General features: G+C 35.6%; 1 protein-coding gene and 1 pseudogene across 1 annotated transcript; both read right to left on the minus strand.

Moving 5' to 3' along the window:
* Window positions 1-8,375: 8,375 nt before the first annotated feature.
* LOC137731430 (very-long-chain 3-oxoacyl-CoA reductase 1-like) lies at window positions 8,376-13,122 on the minus strand (annotated as a pseudogene).
* A 1,703-nt stretch (window positions 13,123-14,825) lies between these two features.
* Window positions 14,826-19,356, minus strand: LOC137730586 (very-long-chain 3-oxoacyl-CoA reductase-like protein At1g24470). Its single transcript, XM_068469572.2, has 2 exons — window positions 18,625-19,356; window positions 14,826-15,324 (listed from the first exon to the last, which is right to left on the minus strand). Exons 1-2 carry the CDS (start codon window positions 19,263-19,265, stop codon window positions 14,997-14,999), a joined length of 969 nt encoding a protein of 322 aa, XP_068325673.2. The 5' UTR covers window positions 19,266-19,356; the 3' UTR covers window positions 14,826-14,996.
* Between the last annotated feature and the right edge of the window lie 1,308 nt (window positions 19,357-20,664).

Here is a 20,664-nt window from a genome sequence, read left to right on the forward strand (position 1 = left end):
ATGAAAGGAGACTAGAGTCTCGATTCTTATTCCTCGAAGCCGGTGCTCGACCTACGATAAGGTTTTTTCTTAACACATCTAATTTTTTAGTTTTCAGCCATTTTAATGGATAGTTTGGTATTTCGGCGGCTTTGATCTTTGATTTGAAATATGTGATTTTGTCTAATTCTTTATGATCCTCAATTTCTATTGATGTTTAGGGTTTAATGAAGATTCCCGAATGAGGTTGGTTAAGACCAAAAAAATGGTATGTGTCAAATTTTTGTTTTTCTATTCCTTTAATTTTATGCAGAGTTTTGATGTGCTACTTACCTAATTGGGTACGTTGTATATATGCATGACCTGATGGTATTCCGTTAAATTACTTATATGCATGGTTCTAAAAGACGCTCGGTGCTAGTCGGGTGACGGGTTGGTGCCTAGTGCGTAGGCGGCTAGGCGCAGGCGGGGGCCTAGGTGAACTAGGCGGATTTAAATTAATTTATTATATATCATATAAATAAGTGTCCATTATATGATAAAAAAGTATTAGTTGACTAATATATCATCCCTTTATTAATTAAAATACTAAATAACATAACTTAAATGGACAACAACTAAAAAAAAAAAGCAAAATACAAGAAGTAAAATACATATTAACATAAGATAATAACTAATACTTAAACCCTTGAAAATGGATAAGCATATTAACACCAGAATCTCGATTCCACCGCTACAATAACTCTTGGGTATGAATATTATATTAATATTCAGAAAATAGATTTAAACTAAAGTAAAGAAAAGTTAGAAAATCAAAGTTAGAAAACCAGTTAACAGGAAGAAAGGAAAAGATTCCAGACTTGTGACTCTTCACGTATGTTTGATTTATAGGCCTCTTGAATTTTGAATTGTGATTGGAAATTACAGTCCGCACATGGAGTATAGGTAAAATCACTACTTATTTTTCGTATTACTTTTCCTTTAAATGTCTTTCGAGTCTCAGATTGAGCCTCTATAGATTGTAAATTTCCGACACGTATGCATACTTCAGTCCATACAATAAAGCCAATGTTTTTCTTTTAGATATAAAGAACCAAATACGTTATATATATATATATATCCTCAACGAATGCTTTGCTGTTTTTATATTCCATTGTCAAGCCCTGAAATTAGAACATAGGTTTTTCACATGAAATTGAATTTTTCCATGATTGAGAACTCTCTTTTTGTTCAAATTGTGTCACTGATTTTGTGTTTTTTTTTTTCATCGGGCAGGTGGACTTAAAAGACATCAAGTATGTAGGGGAGTGGTAGGATTATCATTTTAGAGGTAGACTCTCATGTTAAACTTCTGTTCTGGTCTTTTTATCATTAAATTTTGTGAAAACATTGTTTAGTATAATCCTTATTGCAATACAAAATAATAGGTACAAGACTAGCTTACCAAGGAGCTTATAATAATCTATTTGATGCTGAAATCTTATTTGACCAATTTGTTGGAACTAGAGTGTTTTTACCAAGACTCTCTTTAAAGACCACAGAAAGCGTTGGACTCCTATTTGAACTGACGAGAAAACAGTTTTATGTGAAATTGAGTTTTGCACTAACCATGTTGTGTAGAAAGATATTTTGCTTCCATTAAATATATGATAAGGAGAAAAGGAATTTAAATCTCCCAATCTCACACTCTTAGATGGTGCTTGTGAACAGGAAGAAGAAAAGGAGATTGATGATGATGACGATACAATATGCCCATCAGGCGAGTTGATTGAGGGGGAATTATCTGAACAAAGAGAGAGGTCGGAAGGGTTCAGTTTTTTTTTTTTTTTTTTTTTTTAGTGTGGTGAGAGTTGAAGGAGATAACCTCGAACAACAGTTTTGTGGACAAGTCCAGATTGACAGAGGATTTTGGTTTTGACTCTTTGTGTTCGTTCGAGTTTGTTGAAGAAGAAAACATGTCGCAATCGTCAGACTCAGAAGAGGAGCTTGGTGATTCTTCACAAGATGAAAAAGAAATCTTTGTTGTTATTGAACGCTTTGACGGTGTGGTTGAGAATCTCTTCTGAGTCGTATTATAGAGGAGTTTCAGGCGCTACAGAACAAGTTGAATTCAAGGATACTGAAAAGAACAAGAATTTGTTAAAGTATAGCATGAGGAAAAGGTTGGGATTCGTATTGGTCAAATGTGAGGCAAATAGTCGAACTATCAATTTCAAGTCAAATATGAAAGTTTCTTTGGTTCCACACAAAAGGTCTTTATTTCATGGAAAGAATATTGGGAAAGTCAATTTTAGCGAGTATGTGAGTGGAAAGAAGGGAGATAAAAAAGTTCAAAGGGGCATTGTCAAACTTAATGAAGATAAGTAGTTGGAACGTTAGAGGTCTGGGAAGTAGGCAGAAAAAGGGTATCTTCGAAAGAGCAGTTTCGTTCCTTAAAGCCCGACATCGTAATTTTACAAGAAACCAAGAAAGCATCACTAGAGAGAGTGGGTTTCCGCCCCTACACAAGGAAGGTCTGGGGGTATAGTAGTGATACGGAACACAAAACAAATCTTAGTTATTGAACCTTTGGTTGGAGTATTCTCAATCTCCATAAAAATTAAAGCATTGAATGGGTTGGATTGGTGGCTATCAGGGGAGAAAGAAGGGAGTTTTGGGAAGAAATGGCAAGTCTTTATGGGCTTTGTGGACCAAGATGGTTTGTAGGAGGAGATTTTAATGTGGTGAGATATGTAAATGAGAAATCAAGTGGGGGAAGGACGACTACAAGCATGAGGACCTTTAACGAGTTTATTCAAGATACAGAACTCAAAGATCTAGATTTGCTCAATGCTCAATTTACTTGGTCAAATTTTAGAGAAGAAGCAGTGTGTCGGAGGTTAGACATATTCTTGTTCTCTGTTGGATGGGAAGAGATCTTTCCAAATGTAAGACAAAATACTTTGGCAAGGGTAATTTCAGATCATTGTCCAATCGAGCTGGATACTAACAAGGTGAAACGGGGGCCAAATCCTTTCAGGTTCGAAAACATGTGGCTACAACACCCAGACTTAAGGAACAAATTCAAACAATAGTGGCAATCTAAGTAGGTTGAGGGTTGGGAGGGTTATAAAATTTTGAGTAAGTTAAAAGCTCTTAAAAGGAAGTTGCAAAGATGGAGTAAGGAGATTTTTGGTGATGTTGAGAAAGATATTAAGGAAGCCGAGGCTAGTTTAGAGGAATTAGATATAAAAGAAGGGATGGAATGGTTAGATGATGCTTCAAAAAGAAAGAGGGAAGAGTTACTTTTCCTTGTGGAGAGTTTGGCTTTCAAGGACGAAGTGAAGTGGAGGCAAAGAAGTGAAGTGAAGTGGGCTAAAGATGGGGATGGTAACACTAAATTTTTTCATAAAATAGCAAATGGGTGAAGGAAGAGAAATTATATAGAAAGATTCGAAGTGGAAGATGGTGGAGTGGTAGAGGATACAGAAAAGATAGACAAACAAATAGTCAATTTTTTCAAGTCCCTGTTTAGCAGCAATGAAGAGGTGTGTTGGGGTTTGGAAGGCATTAATTGGTGCTCAATAAGTGAGTATAAGGCAGCTTGGCTTGAGAGGCATTTTGAGGAATTCGAAGTTCAAATAGCAGTTTTTGATTGTGGAAGGGATAAGTCGCCAGGTCCAGATGGGTTCTCTTTGCTAATGTTTCAAAATTGCTGGGATATCTTGAAAGTAGATATTTTGAAGGTGATGGAGGAGTTCTTTGAGAAAGGGATAATAAATGCGGTGACAAATGAAACATTCATTTGTCTTATTCTGAAAAAGTCAGATTCTTTGAACGTGACGGACTACAGGCCTATAAGCCTAGCTACTAGTTTATATGAGATTGTGGCGAAAGTCCTTGCATCAAGACTAGAGGACGTTATGGGTAGCACAATCTCTCTAAATCAAGGAGCTTTTGTTAAAGGTAGACAAATTTTGGATGTGGTCCTTGCAAATGAGGTTGTAGAAGAGGTGAGGCAAAAGAAAAAGGAGGGATTGATGTTCAAGATTGATTTTGAAAAGGCTTATGATCATGTGGAGTGGAGATTTTTGGATGAAGTCTTACAAAGAAAAGGCTTTGGCAATAGATGGAGGAGAAGGGTGCAAGGTTGTCTAAGTTCCGCAAATTTCTCAGTTTTGATCAATGGGAGGCCTAGAGGAAAATTTAAAGCTTCAAGAGGTTTGAGACAAGGTAATCCACTGTCACCTTTTCTTTTCACCTTATTAGTTGATGTCTTGAGTAGATTGCTGGAGAAGGCACAAGAGAATAATATGATCAAAGGTTTGTGCATTGGGCAAGAAAAGGTGGAGATTTTGCATCTTCAATTTGCTAATGACACCATTTTTTTCTTGGCGGGGGCTGAGGGAGTTTGGAAAAACTTATTAGAGTTGCCCAATTTATTTTGTACTGTTTCAAGTTTGAAAATTAACAAAGCAAAGTGCTCTTTGGCTGGAATAAACTGGGATTGTGAGAAAATTAAAAGGATGGTAGATTCTTGGGGTTGTGAGGTGGGTAGTTGGCCAATAACATATTTGTGTCTCCCTTTTGGGGGAAGGCCAAGAGCACTTACGTTTTGGGATCCAGTTGTAGAAAAGATGGAAAAAAGACTTCAAAGTTGTAAGAATGATTTCTTATCTAGAGGTGGTAGATTAACTTTGATTCAATCTGTTTTCGGAAGTTTGCCAATTTATTACATGTCTTTGTTCAAAATTCCTTGCGGGGTGACTGGACGGCTGGAAAAACTACTGAAATGGTTTCTTTAGGAAAGGGGTAGATGAAGGAAAGGAAAACCATTTGGTGAAATGAGAGGTAGTTATAAAAAGTAAGGAGGATGGGGGTTTAGGTGTGGGGAATTTGAGGAAATGGAATGAAGCGTTATTGGCTAAGTGGTTGTGAAGATTCCCAAAGGAATCAAATTCTCTCTAGCACAAGGTAATAAGAAGCAAGTACGAGTTGCAGGATAATGGGTGGGATGCAAATCCTTCGCTGCATGTTTCAAGTCGTAGCCCTTGGAAAGATATTTCATCTGGTCTTCAATCGTTCCTAGAATGTTGCAAGTTTAAGGTGGCCAATGGGGAGAGGGTGAGGTTTTGGGAGGACGATTGGTTGGAAGGTGGACCATTGAAAAAGTAATATCCTAGATTATTCTTGTTATTGAGAATGCACAACTAGAGCATTTTAAGTTTTGTGGATTGTTTTCTTCATTCTTTGACCTAGAATTTTGATTTCAGGAGAAATTTGAATGAGTTGGAGATAGAAGAGGCGGCTAGGTTATTACAGAAGCTAGAAAATGTTTGTTTGATTCAATCAAGAGCGGATAATAGAAGGTGGAAACTAGAATTATCAGGATTGTTTACTTGCAAATCTTATAGCTCTTTCTTGAGCAACAATGGAATTGTGCAACATTTTCCACCTTTTTCTCAGATTTGGAAATCAAAAGCTCCTCAGAAGGTCAAAGTTCTTGTGTGGTTCGTGGCTACAAGGAAGGTCAACACTCATGATCAAGTTCAAAGGCGAAGGCCTTTTATTTGTATTTCTCCTCATTGGTGCAGTTTGTGTAAATATGAGGAGGATAGTGTTAATCATATTTTTCTCCATTGTTCTTACTCATTACAGTTGTGGTGGAAATTAGTTCAGGAAGTTAGAGTTAGTTGGGTCATTCCAAAGGGTTGTTTTGAGCTGCTAAGCACAAATTTTGAGGCTTTAGGAAAGGGGAGGAAACTTAAAGCTATGTGGATCTGTTTGGTGTTGGCAGTTTTTTTGGAACATTTGGTTGGAGGATAACAGAAGAGTTTTTGAAGATTATAATGGAGTGAGGGTAGCAGAACTATGGGGTAGAGTAAGATACTGGGCATCAGTTTCGAATGAGTTCAAGGATTATTCTCTCTCATATAGTGTGGGATATGTTAGCAGTCGTAAAATGATTATGGTTGATGTTATGTTATTTGTAATCAGATCTGTTTGAGAGGTCTTAGCTAGCTTTGCTGCATGGTGGATTTCTTATCCTCTATTTTGTAATTCTTGTTTTTATTTATATAAAGTGTTATCGTTTCTTCTCAAAAAAAAAATATATATATATATATATGATAAAGTTACATTCATTATTTTAATATTTAATTCACTTTTCAAATCCTCGTACATAAATACATTTAAATTGTATAAATCGTGCGTAGAACGTTGTAATTATAAAAGAGCCTTCCGCACACGCGTCAAAGAGACTAGTCAGTAAGAAGGCGTGAGGCGGTCAAGAATAATTAAAAACGCCATGTTTTTGCCTAACAGTGAGGCAAACTTAGAAAAGCATTAATTGCTAGTGCAACTTGCGATGTGTGTGTGTCATTGACCAAAAAAGAATGTGTGTCAGATGCCATGACGGCAATATGATTTTTTCAAAAAGATTGATCGTAGTATTTTTTTTATTTTATTTTTCCAAACGATAGTATCTACACTAAAAGATAGAAGAAGTAGACTAAGTCTCACAATGAATTACCAATAATAATTTAATTTTGCATTTGACGAGAATCTAAGCTAAAACATTTCACTTACAAATGAGAAGGAATATCACTTAGTATTAAGTGGCTGATCGTAGTATTGAAGCCATCTTTATTTCCCAATCATCAAAGGGTGATGATAAGTAGAACAAATTTTTAAATTAAATTTTGTAAATCATGTGTCATGATTATTGATAATTGAATTATTACTTAAGTATTGATTAATGTACTTATTTCTTATTGATGACACATTATTTAGTTTGCATATTTGATCTAAACAATTCGTCTACCTAGCATTACTCATCATAATAAATCCACACTTATTTTACATGCATGCAGTGGCGGATCTAGGATTTAAATCTTGGGGGTCTCAGTGTTAAATACAAGTTTTTTAGATGGAAACAGAATGCGAAGTTGGCAAAAAAAAAAAAATGTTTATTCACTAAGGCATTTCGTGGAACTCTTGGCGGGCTTGTTGTCAACAACTAAACCATGTTGCGCACATGTCAACAGATAACGGCATATGCCGAAGCAATTTGTCGAGTGTTGTTGATGTAACCTATCGAGATATGCCTAGCATGCATTATATCCAACATTTAGTAGGCACAAAAAAGACTTCTACCAAACATTCAGAGGATTCCCAAAGCACCATAGATATTTTCCAAACTCTGAGTGGTCCCTTCTTCCATCCCACCTGCTAGCGTTCACATTAATGTTGTATATAATATAAATGAAATACAAAATTATGATTTAAAGTATAATTTTAGTAATGTGCGAACTGGACTAAACACGTGACAATGTTCCCATAACTCACATTAATTTTCCCATTGGTGAATCATATGTTCATTGTGACAAGGTTACATTCATTTTTTAATGTTTAATTCACTTTTCAAATCCATGTACATAAATACATTTAAATTGTATAAATCGTGCGTAGAACATTCTAATTATAAAAGAGCCTTCCGCAAGCGCGTCAGGGAGGCTAGTCAGTAAGAAGGCGTGAGGCGGCCAAGAATAATTAAAGACGCCATGTTTTGCCTAACAATAAGAAAAACTAAGAAAAGCATTAATTGCTAGTGCAACTTGTGAGGTGTGTGTGTCATTGACAAAAAAAAAAGAATGTGTGTCAGATGCCACGACGGCAATATGATTTTTTCAAAAAAATTGATTGTAGTATTTTTTATTTTATTTTTTCAAACGATAGCATCTACACTAAAAAATAGGAGAAGTGGATTAAGTCTCACAATGGATTATCAATAATAATTTAATTTTGCATTTGATGATAATCTAAGCTAAAACCTCTCACTTACAAATGAGGAGGAATATCACTTAGTATTAAGTGGCTGATCGTAGTACTGAAGCCACATTTATTTCTCAATCATCAAAGGGTAATGATAAGGAGAACAAATTTTTAAATTAAATTTTGTAAATCATGTATCATGATTATGGATAATTGAATTATTACTTAAATATTGATTAACATACTTATTTCTTATTGGTGACACATTATTTAGTTTGCATATTTGATCTAAACAATTCGTCTACCTAGCATTACTCATCATAATAAATCCACACTTATTTTACATGCATGTAGTGGCGGATTTAAGATTTAAATCTTGGGGGTTTGAGTGTTAAATACAAGTTTTTTAGATGGAAACAGAACGCGAAGTCGGCCAAAAAAAAAAAAAGTTTATTCACTAAGGCATTTCGTGGAACTCTTGGCGAGCTTGTTGTTAACAACTAAACCATGTTGCGCACATGTCAACAGATAACGGCATATGCCGAAGCAATTTGTCGAGTGTTGTCGACATAACCTACCGAGATATGCCTAGCATGCATTATATCCAACATTTAGTAGGCACAAAAAAGACTTGTACCAAACATTCAGAGGATTCCCAGAGCACCATGGATATTTTCCAAACTCTGAGTGGTCCTAGGACCACCTTGGTCCTTACTTCCATCCCACCTGCTTGCGTTCACATTAATGTTGTATATAATATAAATGAAAGACAAAACAATGATTTAAAGTATAATTTTAGTAACATGCAAACTGGACTAAACACGTTACAATGTTCCCATAACTCACATTAATTTTCCCATTGGTGAATCATATATATGTCCATTGTGACAAGGTTACATTCATTCTTTTAATGTTTAATTCACTTTTCAAATCCACGTACATAAATACATTTAAATTGTATAAATCATGCGTAGAACGTTGTAATTATAGAAGAGCCTTTCACACGCGCATCAGGGAGGCTAGTCAGTAAGAAGGCGTGAGGCGGCCAAGAATAATTAAAGACGCCATGTTTTTGCCTAACAGTGAGGCAGACTAAGAAAAGCATTAATTGCTAGTGCAACTTGCGATGTGTGTGTGTCATTGACCAAAAAAGAATGTGTGTCAGATGCCATGACTGAAATATGATTTTTTTCAAAAAGATTGATCGTAACATTTTTTTATTTTTTTTTTCCAAGCGATATTATCTACACTAAAAGATAGGAGAAGTGGACTAAATCTCACAATGGATTATCAATAATAATTTAATTTTGCATTTGACGAGAATCTAAGCTAAAACCTCTCACTTACAAATAAGGAGGAATATCACTTAGTATTAAGTGGCTGATCGTAGTATTGAAGCTACATTTATTTTTCAATCATCAAAGGGTAACGATAAGGAGAACAAATTTTTAAATTAAATTTTGTAAATCATGTGTCATGATTATTGATAATTGAATTATTACTTAAGTATTGATTAACGTACTTATTTCTTATTGGTGACACATTATTTAATTTGCAGATTCAATCTAAACAATTCGTCTACCTAGCATTACTCATCATAATAAAATCCACACTTATTTTACATGCATGCAGTGGTGGATCTAGGATTAAAATCTTGGGGGTCTGAGTGTTAAATACAAGTTTTTTAGATGGAAATAGAACGCGACGCCCTCAAAAAAAAAAAAAAAAAAAGTTTATTCACTAAGGTATTTCGTGGAACTCTTGGCAGGCTTGTTGTCAACAACTAAACCATGTTGCGCACATGTCAACAGATAACGACATATGCCGAAGCAATTTGTCGAGTGTTGTCAACGTAACCTATCGAGATATGCCTAGCATGCATTATATCCAACATTTAGTAGGCACAAAAAAGACTCGTACCAAACATTCAGAGGATTCCTAGAGCACCATAGATATTTTCCGAACTCTGAGTGGTCCTAGGACCACCTTGTTCCCTACTTCCACCCTACATGCTGGCTTTCACATTAGTGTTGTATATAATATAAATGAAAGACAAAATTATGATTTAAAGTATAATTTTAGTAACGTGCGAACTGAACTAAACACGTGACAATGTTCCCATAACTCACATTAATTTTCCCATCGGTGAATCATATGTCCATTGTGATTTTGTTTGTTAAGATTCCTTAGCCACTGCAAACCAAATAACACCTCACAATCTTAACCAAAACAAAGAATGCGCGCACTGGATTTTCATCATTTTCGTGTTGTTTGCTGCATCGTTTTATTGTCCAACCTTTTCAATTGGCCAATCTTTCGCAACCGATGGGAGTACCAAAAAACCATAGCACTCAAAAACGCATCGGGCAATCCATGTAATATGAGCCACTGCACAGAGTGGCACTAGTAGGGCGAACATTGGTTCTCATAGCCAATCCATCGCATGCTTGCTATGCTGTATATCTGGTGATGGGAAGAAGAAGGGAGATGCCTTCACCATTGTCCGCTTTGTTGCCACGAACATAGGAATCTGGCACTGAATGTCAATTCCATGCTGCTTGTATTTCAAACCAATGCTTCTTGACAACTTTGAAAGGTACCTATATATACAACATAACGCTTGCATTCTTAATCATATAAACGTTTTTTTTTTTATTTTTATTTTAATTTTTAATTTTTTAAAGAAATACATAGTCATAAGGGTTAATATATACGAACTTTGTATTGCAATAAGCAAGAGTCTTTAAAAATCTAATTACGACCCCATTGAAAGAAAAAAAAATTCCATAAAAAATAATCGGTTGTATCTAAGATTTTCTCCGATCAAAATTTAAATAAATTAATTGAACTTTCCAAAAGAGTCAAGACATGTATGATATTATCAACATGTTTAATTTCTCCGAAATTAATGTTCAATACACACTTGGGAAGATCTTAGGACTCACAGAGGAGTACTCGTGAAAATGTTGGTGCAATCTTAGGACTCACGTAGAGGAGTACACGTGAAAGTGTTGGTGCCCATGTGAAGTAAAAGTGTAAGGGCTTCAATCTACGAGGCTACATAGACTTTGCACTTAAACACATACTAATGGCCTAACCACGAGATATAAAAATATGAAACAAAGGTTTGGTTAGAAATGATGTGCTCCTCGTCTACACCCAAATTTTAATCTCTTCGATTTTTACGATTATATAATTAAACTTAAAGCAGAATATCGTTTGAAAGAAGAAAAAGTTTAAGAAATAAATGAACTAACGCTTTGGAAGAAGCATAATTGGTGAACAGAGGAAAGGACGGCATGAGAGGCAGAACCAATATTGATAATTGGTCCTTTCTTCTTCTTGAGCGTACTTGGATCTCCATCAACTCCCAATCATCCACATCATGGATTAACTTACCAAATCTGTAAGCCACTCCTGCACAATTTACCAAAATACCAACATCAAGTCCTTTTACCTCTTCCACTAGACCCGGCAGTTTCTGACACAATACGAAAATAACAGGTTTCGGGTCAACACGATAACTAATCGGGTCATTATCGGATGACCCGGGTTCTTAACGGGTATACACGCGGGTAACACGTGGATAACCTGTTTCGACCGCTAAGAAAAAAATTATTTTGATAATTTTAAAGTTTAATTACTAAAAGATTTATTATAAAATACAATAGCCATATTAATATATACAATATATTCTATATTAAATATATATAGTTTTGTATTATTATTCTATATAAGTTAAAAAAAAAAGTTTTAGTCATTATTTATTTTTATTATGAGAGTTCCTTATTATCATTACTAGGATAAATTTTACTTAACATGTTGTTGTCCAAAATTAAAATAAACTAGTATAATATTTGTATAGGCAAGAACTAAGAAGACATACATACAAGTATGAAAAATGTGAAAGAATATATAAACACTCGTGATTCATAGATAATGGTTACACTTACATTATCGTTTAGATTTTTAAAATCCTCCAAACCCTCGTGAATAATGTTTTTTTATTTGAGGGCAAAATTAATAATAATTATTGTAAAATGTAAAAAAAAAAAAAAAAAAAAAATACACAATCACTCATAGTGACAAGCTTTACAACTTTCATGAAAGGGTCAGCTTCAAAATTCTACACTATAATCCATAAACCTTAATTTTATATTTAACCATCGATTGTCATTTATGCTTTATTCTTCTTACTGAATTTCATTTTTTAAATTTTCTTTTTTGAAAACAGTATCATCTGGCGAATGTAAGAAGATGAACGGTTCAGATCTTTGATATCAAGTTTCGATATTTACGGTTAACTAAAATATGAGTCGATGTCATATAGTTTGTAGAAACTTTATAAACATCAAGCAATATTTTCACTAACCGTAAAACTTTGAATATAATATCAACTATCCAAACCGTTCATCTTCCTACATTCTCTAATAGATCATGTTTTCAAAAAAGAAAATCTAAAAAAAAAAAAAAACAAAATTTGATGAGAACAGTGAAGCATAAATGTAAACAACAATCAATGGTTAAATTTTGATCTATGATTTATATGATTATAGTGGCGAATTTTGAAGTTAAGCTCTTTATGAAAGTTGTAAAGTTTGTCATTACGAGCGTTTATATATATATATATTTACACTTCTACATTAAGTAAAAAACTATTAAAGATTTTACTTAAATAACAACCGTAAGATAAATGAAAGTAAATATATACCGTTGGATTCTATTTCACTTATATTATTAGAATTTTTTTGGACGAAAAAACCCTATCTCTATTCCAATTTTTTCCAATTTTACCATTTGATCAATTTAGGTAAGCGAAAATATATTTAAAAGAAAAATGTGTTTTTATGTTTTGGATGTGACAATAGGGTATGTATGTACTTATTTAGTATTATGTTTTTCATTTGATTATTTATTGGTTTAAAATATATTTTCCTTAACGGGTAACGGGTCGGGTCATATTACATGTTAATATTATCGGGTCGATTTTGGATCGGGTCATTTTACCCATTTATTATAACGAGTGTTACACGACACGACCTGTTAAGATATCGGGTATGACACGAACATAGAAAACACAACACGAATGCCAGGTCTATCTTCCACCATGGAATTAGCTATTTCCTCCCCCACTAAACTTTGCGAAGTCCATGAATATTCTTAAGGGAACTTTTTAACGAAAAACCATATTTTTATATTAAAAAGTCAATCATGGTACTATTCACTTTACCCTTATCGTTAAAACTCAAAATTTTCAAGTCATTTTCAATAGTTTTCCTTATTCTTAATGCCAATTTTTCCACCATATTTTTCACGTACTTCATTGGAGGTAGCTTCAAGCTTTGAAGTGTTTCGATCAAGCAAAACTAGGTTAAGACACTTTGGTCTCATTTGGCACGCCGTATAAAAGATCGGATAATATAAGTAATATGGTATAAGTTGTTTGGTGCTCATATGTACTGATTAAGCATTGGATAAATTAAACTGGTCCCACCATTTTAATACCCTCACACCCGCTAAGTTGTACTCCCCAAAACCTCCGTATAATTTAGTCGGGTCACAAATTCAACCTCTCTGCTCGCATCGCGAAACCTCATCCAAGTATTCCTTCTCTTTTCTCCCTCCTCACCTCCGATCAACATCATACAAACAGAAAATCCGAGGTGACAAATTAAACCTAGGTCATGCCGTCCCTATTCAGACATCCATGGTGGCGGATCGAACTAGAACCGAAGAGCCGTCTTCGCCACCTGAATCAACTCATTCTGAGAACCCGCATCATAGCCGCCCTTGACCCACTGCTTTTCTATAACTGCTTGCACCATCATCTTGCACACAAGTCTGCCACTGCTATTGTATCTTGAAACAAGATCCCATGGTTGCGAATTATTGCCACCTTGAACCACTGCACGAACCCAAACCCAGAAACCACAAAATCCATTGAGTCACCCCCGCATCGTACCAGACCCAATTGCTATCAACCATTGCATGCCACTGGGGACAAACGCTGCCAAAGAATAATCCTTAATTTACCCTTTTTTTTTCAAATTAGGTTTTGCTATAATTTGGGGCTTTTCATTTGCTTCTTATCGTGAAGATAAGATTTGCTTCCTGTCATTTTTTTTTTTAAATTCAGTTCAATGCCAAACACAATATAAATAACGAAGCCTTTGAAGCTATTTCAAAGGCAAGGGTCTGTTGATTCCATCAGAGCTCGTAAGTGCCTGCGAGCCATACTCCTTGAGATTCTTTGGGGGTGTCAGGAACGTGACCCATACCCATCTGAAAAAATTGGAGGAGGATTTGCAAAGAGAGATGAACCCTATAGTGGTTCCCACAAATTCATGTAATTCCATTACTGATGTTGCCACGTGGTGAGTAAAATCAAGGACTTTGTTTTTGTAGAGAAAATTTTAATTGTGGTGGGAATACAAGTGGTACACCACTTGTTTTCGTAAAAGTTGTGAGAAATTTTATTTTTAAAGTTATTAACTTTTAGCACACATATCATACTATTCGTATAGTGACACGTAGTGTGCCACTTCGTATACCGGTCACACTGAAAAATCTCTTGTTTTTGTAAAGAGACTGAACGACAAGTTTAATGTTGAGCAGCTGAAAAAATGGACCATGCCATTGAGTATGATGGTGAGAAGAAAGAAGAGTAGTTGGATGTTGCAAATGCTAGAGGCTGACACAAAACTTCAATGATTTGGCCAAAACGTCTTTTTGGTTAGGTGGGTTGCAAAAACTTTAAAAACTGCAAGTGCATGACCCGCTATTTATTTCACCTTTTCTTTTTGTTTTTGTAACATGAATTCATGAAAGCCCAACGGCACTGAAGAAAAACCCACAATAAACCATACTTCTATTATATGAGAGATTTTTTTAAGTATTGGATATTTAAGCGGTATTCTACATGTTATAATATAAGGAGAAGAAATGATATATTTTTTCGTGTTCCTATGCTTATTTTATGACATGTATACTACCTATTTAAATACCGGGCACTAAAAAAATTTCTCCTATAATACTGAGACTATTGTAAGTTAACTACTCTTTCATTGCTTACGAAAATGTAAATAAGTTATGGATAAATCAAAAGCGCTTTAATTAAGTTACGTGGGAGAAAAACTTAAATAGTAATATCACAGTTCCTCTCATGTCAATTCATATATAATCTAAGATTAATTGCATAAACTTGTCTGCTCACACGAGAGAAATAACAAAGAGTGTCATTTTTTGGTCAAAAAACAGAGTACGTATTATATTAGTTCTTCATGGAGTTTCTTCCCCCTTCTTTTTAAACCAATAGAGAGGCGCCAAGCATCGAGAAGAGAGTCGGGGGCCAAGCGCGAGAAGAACCACTGGACTGAGTGAGCCCAGAACGGTGAGCAGCGAGGTTCGTAGCCAATCCGCTGAATGGCTGCCTTTGCATAAGCATCTGGGGTTGGTATGAAGAGGGAGGGCCTCTCGATCGAAGCAACCCTCGACGCCAGTTTTGTTGCTACGTATAATGGTACCTGACTTTGCACATCAATTCCGTACCTCTTGTATTCCACGTGGAGGGATCTAGACAGTTGATCCACAAAACTGCATAATATATGTATTAGAAAACTTCATTTTAATCCCTAAATAAGATTATTTTTTCAGTAATACCATATGGAAGATTAAAAACTAAAAATAGTCATTCATGTCAGATTATAGTATTCCATCTCATATTTAATCATTTTTTTTATAGAATTATTGTAGTTTTAGTTTTCCTATTTACCCTTAGGTACAAATCAATGTTTTAATGTTTTGTATTTATTGATTCTTCACATCTCTTGTCACATCCCGGCCCGGGGCAAACCACTTCCCGGGCCCGCTCCACCACCGTAGCACGATATTATCCGATTTGGGCCCCGACTACGTCTTCACGGTTTTGTTTCTGGGAACTCTCACGAGAACTTCCCGATGGGTCACCTATCCTGGGAATGCTCTCGCGCGCTACTCGCTTAACTTTAGAGTTTCGATGGAACCCAAAGCCAGTGAGCTCCCAAAAGGCCTCGTGCTAGGTAGATATGGGAATATACATATAAGGATCACTCCCCTGGGCGATGTAGGATGTCACAATCCACCCCCCTTAGGGGCCCGACGTCCTCGTCGGCACACCACGACCAGGGTTAGGCTTTGATACCAAATTGTCACATCTCGGCCGGGGGCGGACCACTTCCCGAGCCCGCTCCACCACTGTAGCACGATATTGTCCGTTTTGGGCCCCAACTACGCCCTCACAGTTTTGTTTCTGGGAACTCACACGAGAACTTCCCGATCCTGGGAATGCTCTCGCGCGCTACTCGCTTAACTTCAGAGTTCCGATAGAACCCGAAGCCAGTGCGCTCCCAAAAGGCCTCGTGCTAAGTAGAGATGAGAATATACATATAAGGATCACTCCCCTGGACGATATGGGATGTCACATCTCTCGATAGAACTATGTTTTTTTTAGTGATTTCAGTTTTATTACTCATCATCAACTGCACCTACAGTGTTGTGAAGCTGTTGTGATATTGACTGGCAATTTCCACGCTTTTGAACCATTAATCCAATGTGGGATTGCTGATTAGTGTTGGATTTGAAGGCAACCCATTGTTGTAAAAAGCATTGTCAAGCTCAAAGAACTAAGCAAACATATATAAGTTTTTCAATTGCAGCAGTGGCTAATCTGCTGTTGTTCATAATCAAATATAAGTCATCAGGTGTTATTTGGAATCAAACATAAGTTTTTCATACCTTATTGACCGTACCGAAACGATTGAACCTATCCTAAATAACGTTCCTAACTGATCATACCGAATCGATCGGAGCTAAATGACCGTATAAAAATTCAAAAAAATGATGGCACTTTACAGACAGCAAATACTTTAGGCCATAGCCTCAATCCCTATCCAGCTACGATGTACATTACACTATTTTTCAATGAGATTTCATCCCCCACCTTCACATCACATCCTATTCTACTTACAATGTTTCCATTTGTGCTTCAGATCCTATATAGCGTACCTAATTGACTGTACTGAATCGATCGGACCTAATTGGTCGTACCTAAATTAAAAACAAAACCACCAAAGGAAAATTTACCACATACGCTTTCAACAAACGCATGGTGTGCATTGCAAAACAATCTATTTTTGCTAAAACAATGAAAACTATCAAACCTAAACATACCAACTGTACTAACAAGCTATACAAGCATCAATTGGTGTGTTGATTATGAGAGCTACACACTTTTTCCACACCATATAGCTTATGATTAAGACAACAACAACACAAACCGTACCAACTGTTGTGTTGATTAAAATAATAAAAATACAAACCGTAGCTTACAAGTGATTCTTGGGTTCCAACGAAGGCATCGAATCGTTAAGCCGAACAATAATTTCTCTTTTTATTGTAGCTTCAAATAGATTTTTATGGAGTTGTAGAAGGTAACAATACCTAAAATACTATTTTGTGACAGTTGCCATTTTAAAATTTGAAAATTTTCATTGATTACAGGTGCAATTTTAGCCTGCTTTCACGTCTTGTTTTCAATTATGTGACATGAATGTTTTCACGCCCCATCTATTACGTTTCTGAAATCAGGAAGTGTAGGTTACATTCTAAAAAATTAAGATGGTAACCATGTAAATTGTGGTAAAATATGTGGTATTATTATAGGTGACATGTCATGATGCATTAAAATGAATGATCTTTTTTAAATGTTAAAAACCTTGCATGTTATATTCTAAAAATCATCTTTAATAAGTCCTTATCTCTAAAAGTCCCTAAAAATGATAGTAAAACCAATCCAATTAGACCAATTAATAAGAGTAAATAACAATTAACTAGATATGTAAAATGTGTTCGTGATCGTTAAGCATGGCCAACATAAAAACAGTTAGTTAAAGGATCGTTTGACAAGCTAAAAACGATAACAAAATAAAAAAGTGGCATTTAAAAAAAAAAATGTAAAAGTGTTTTTGAAATCTGAAGACAACTAAAAGGCTTGTTTGACGCTACTTTTACCAAAGAAAGAAAATTACTAAATGATAACAAAACAAAATCAAAGGTAAATTTTTTGAGAAAATTTCAAATGGTGCTTTTTCAGAAAAGCATTGACACACATCATTTTTAATTAAAATTTATTATATTTTTATTTTTTAATAAATCACTACCAAATAATGTGTGTATAAGCAAAATCGTTTTTATTAAAATATTCAGAAATATTTGTCAACTCGTTAGATATACCTTAAATTTTTGGTCAAAAACGTAGAAATCAAGATCTAATTATTAAAATACCTCAAATATCTTATACCCTCGAGTACCATAAATATTTTTGTGTTTTTATATTCTTTTTTGTACCAGCACACAGCCACAAATTCACAATGGTGTGTTGCACATGCATTCTTTAAAGAGTTGGACAACATATTATATATAGGTGGTCAAATTGATGGAGTATTGATTCCCATGAACTTCCAATTAATAGGGATGCTGTACAAAGGTTAATTTGTTAATGCTTTTGACATTGGATGTTTCGCATAGGATGAAAACATTACGTTAATGCATGAAATATAAACAAATAACTCAGTAGGTCAAAAGTGTCAGGTGCAAAGCTTTGATGGGCACCCATGAAACTGCATGCGGCAGTATAGCAGAGGAGTAGATGAATACAGTTAATACGTCGGTTAGATAGTATGGGTTTTATGACATAACAAGATCGAGGGTAGTAGCACGCATTCAATTATAACTTCTTTTCTTTTTTTAATCTAGCAAATCTTGTAAATTCAAGGAAAATATGTGTGTATGTGTGTGTGTAGATGTATATATGTGAGAGAGAGAGAGAGATAAATTAACTTAAAATTTGATGCTTACGATTTTGTAGCAGCGTAGATCGTGAAGAGAGGATGAGAAGGCAAGGCAATGCCAGCCCCAGAACCAATATTAACTATTGCACCTCTCTTCCTTTCAACCATCCCTCGCACAACTGCCATGCTCACTCTAGCTGTACCCTCCACATTCACCTTCACAACATTCATCCACACTTCCTCACCAACCTCGTGAAAGAATCCGGCACTCGGGTATGTAACCCCGACGTTGTTGATCAAAACGCCGATGTCCAAACCCCTGATCTCCTTCTCCAGCTGCTCCTCCAACCCGTCCAAGCCGCTGCCTGAGAAGTCGAATGCAATGTTTTTTATTAGGGTAGAGGGAGAGTTTGCATGGATTTTATCGGAGACTGATTTGAGCTTGGTGGAGTTCCGGCTGACTAGGACTAGGTTTAGGCCTTTTTGGGCAAGTTGGAAGGCAAATGCTTTTCCTATGCCGTCGGTTGCACCGGTGACCAACGCCCACGAGCCGTAATTTTTCAGGTTTTTGGGGGCTCTGAGGAGGAGGATGAAGACCCATTTGGCCAGAGAGGTGATATGCTTGAGGAGGATGAAGAAGCCAAGAGTGGAAGGAAGGAGAAGCCAGAGGGGTTGGGTCGTTAGGTCATGAATGCATGGAGGCACCATCTTTTTTGGGTTTTGGGGAAAAAAGACAGACTATAGGGTTTCTTATTGGGGTTTGGAAGGAAATTTGCTTTAATTTTACGGTGCACGTTAGAATATTTATTAAAGGGCATGTTATGTTAGGTTCACTTTTGTGCGGGTACATTTTTACTCACTACCCTCAAATGGTAGTAATGCTCATCATCTTATTTATTATCATTCGATAAATTTAAATTACTATCACTTGAGGATAGTGAACAAAAATAATCCCTTAAGTGCAGGAAACAAGTGATTAGTTACGGGTCATATTCCTTTATCTAATGATGGATGCTAACGAGCTTTTCATTCCAAAGTTCTTTTTCTATCTTTTTTTTTATAAATTAGAAAGTAGACGGTTTTAATCTTCGTATCACATCTTAGTATAACAAGGATAGTCGGAAAGGTAGAACAAAAAGGTTTAACTAAAACGGTGTTGAGGAAAAACTAAGAGTACACAACTCTAACACAATTGTTGAAGAGACAAACAAGTAAACAAATTACTTGTATTGCACTCACAAAATATTACAACACACACTCTCAAGGACACACTTTAGAAGCTATAACACTCTCTCACTTTCTAGGGACACACTCTAGACCACTCACACTCCTACAAGACTACTCTTATTTCTCACTCTCACTTGGTTGCCTACTTGCTTGATTACTTGGTTTCTTTATTCTTAATTGATACAAATAGTGTGGATGCCTTCTCCTTTTATAGGCTTGGATAGAACCTTGGAGAAGCATGGAAACATCATGCTAGAGTTATCTAGATAATTTCACTATCTTCCTAAGCTAGAATTATCTACACTAATTTTGCATGTTGGTGGAAACCTCACCTTTCTTCTAAACTCTTCCACCAACTTAAGAAACAACTTTCTAGTCCTTTCTACAAAAGACTACTTTAACTTGGATAACCTAGCTAATCAACTTTAGTGAATGTTCTATAATTCTTTATTCTAGATTTGTGTAGGTCTTTCAATGAGATGGGGTTGATTTCTTTAACAAACGGTAGGTAGCATCCCCATATAATATACAGTTGGTTTGATTCAGAAATTTGGTAATTTGGTTTAATTAATGAGGTGTTTGATCAAGGGAAGATGGTAACGAGATATAAAATGTGATTACCAGAATTGCAATTCACTGAGGCCACGGCTGCTGAAAAGAGCGAGTGTGGTTTGCATTGTTTCACCTGTAACATTCATGCAGTTTTCATGAAATGTGATCCATATGCTGTTGGGAAGTTCTACACCATGTGAGAGCTGTCTATATATAGTAGCAGCTTTTATTGGTGTGATCTGTCATTGGGATTGCTTTGGGGAGACAGTACATACTGTTTTTACTTTTGGGAAGGGAAGTGTTATTGACACTCCAAAAATCTCATTCT

Source organism: Pyrus communis, chromosome 16, assembly GCF_041283825.1.
Source record: "Pyrus communis isolate YQ-2024b chromosome 16, ASM4128382v1, whole genome shotgun sequence".
NCBI lineage: Eukaryota > Viridiplantae > Streptophyta > Magnoliopsida > Rosales > Rosaceae > Pyrus > Pyrus communis.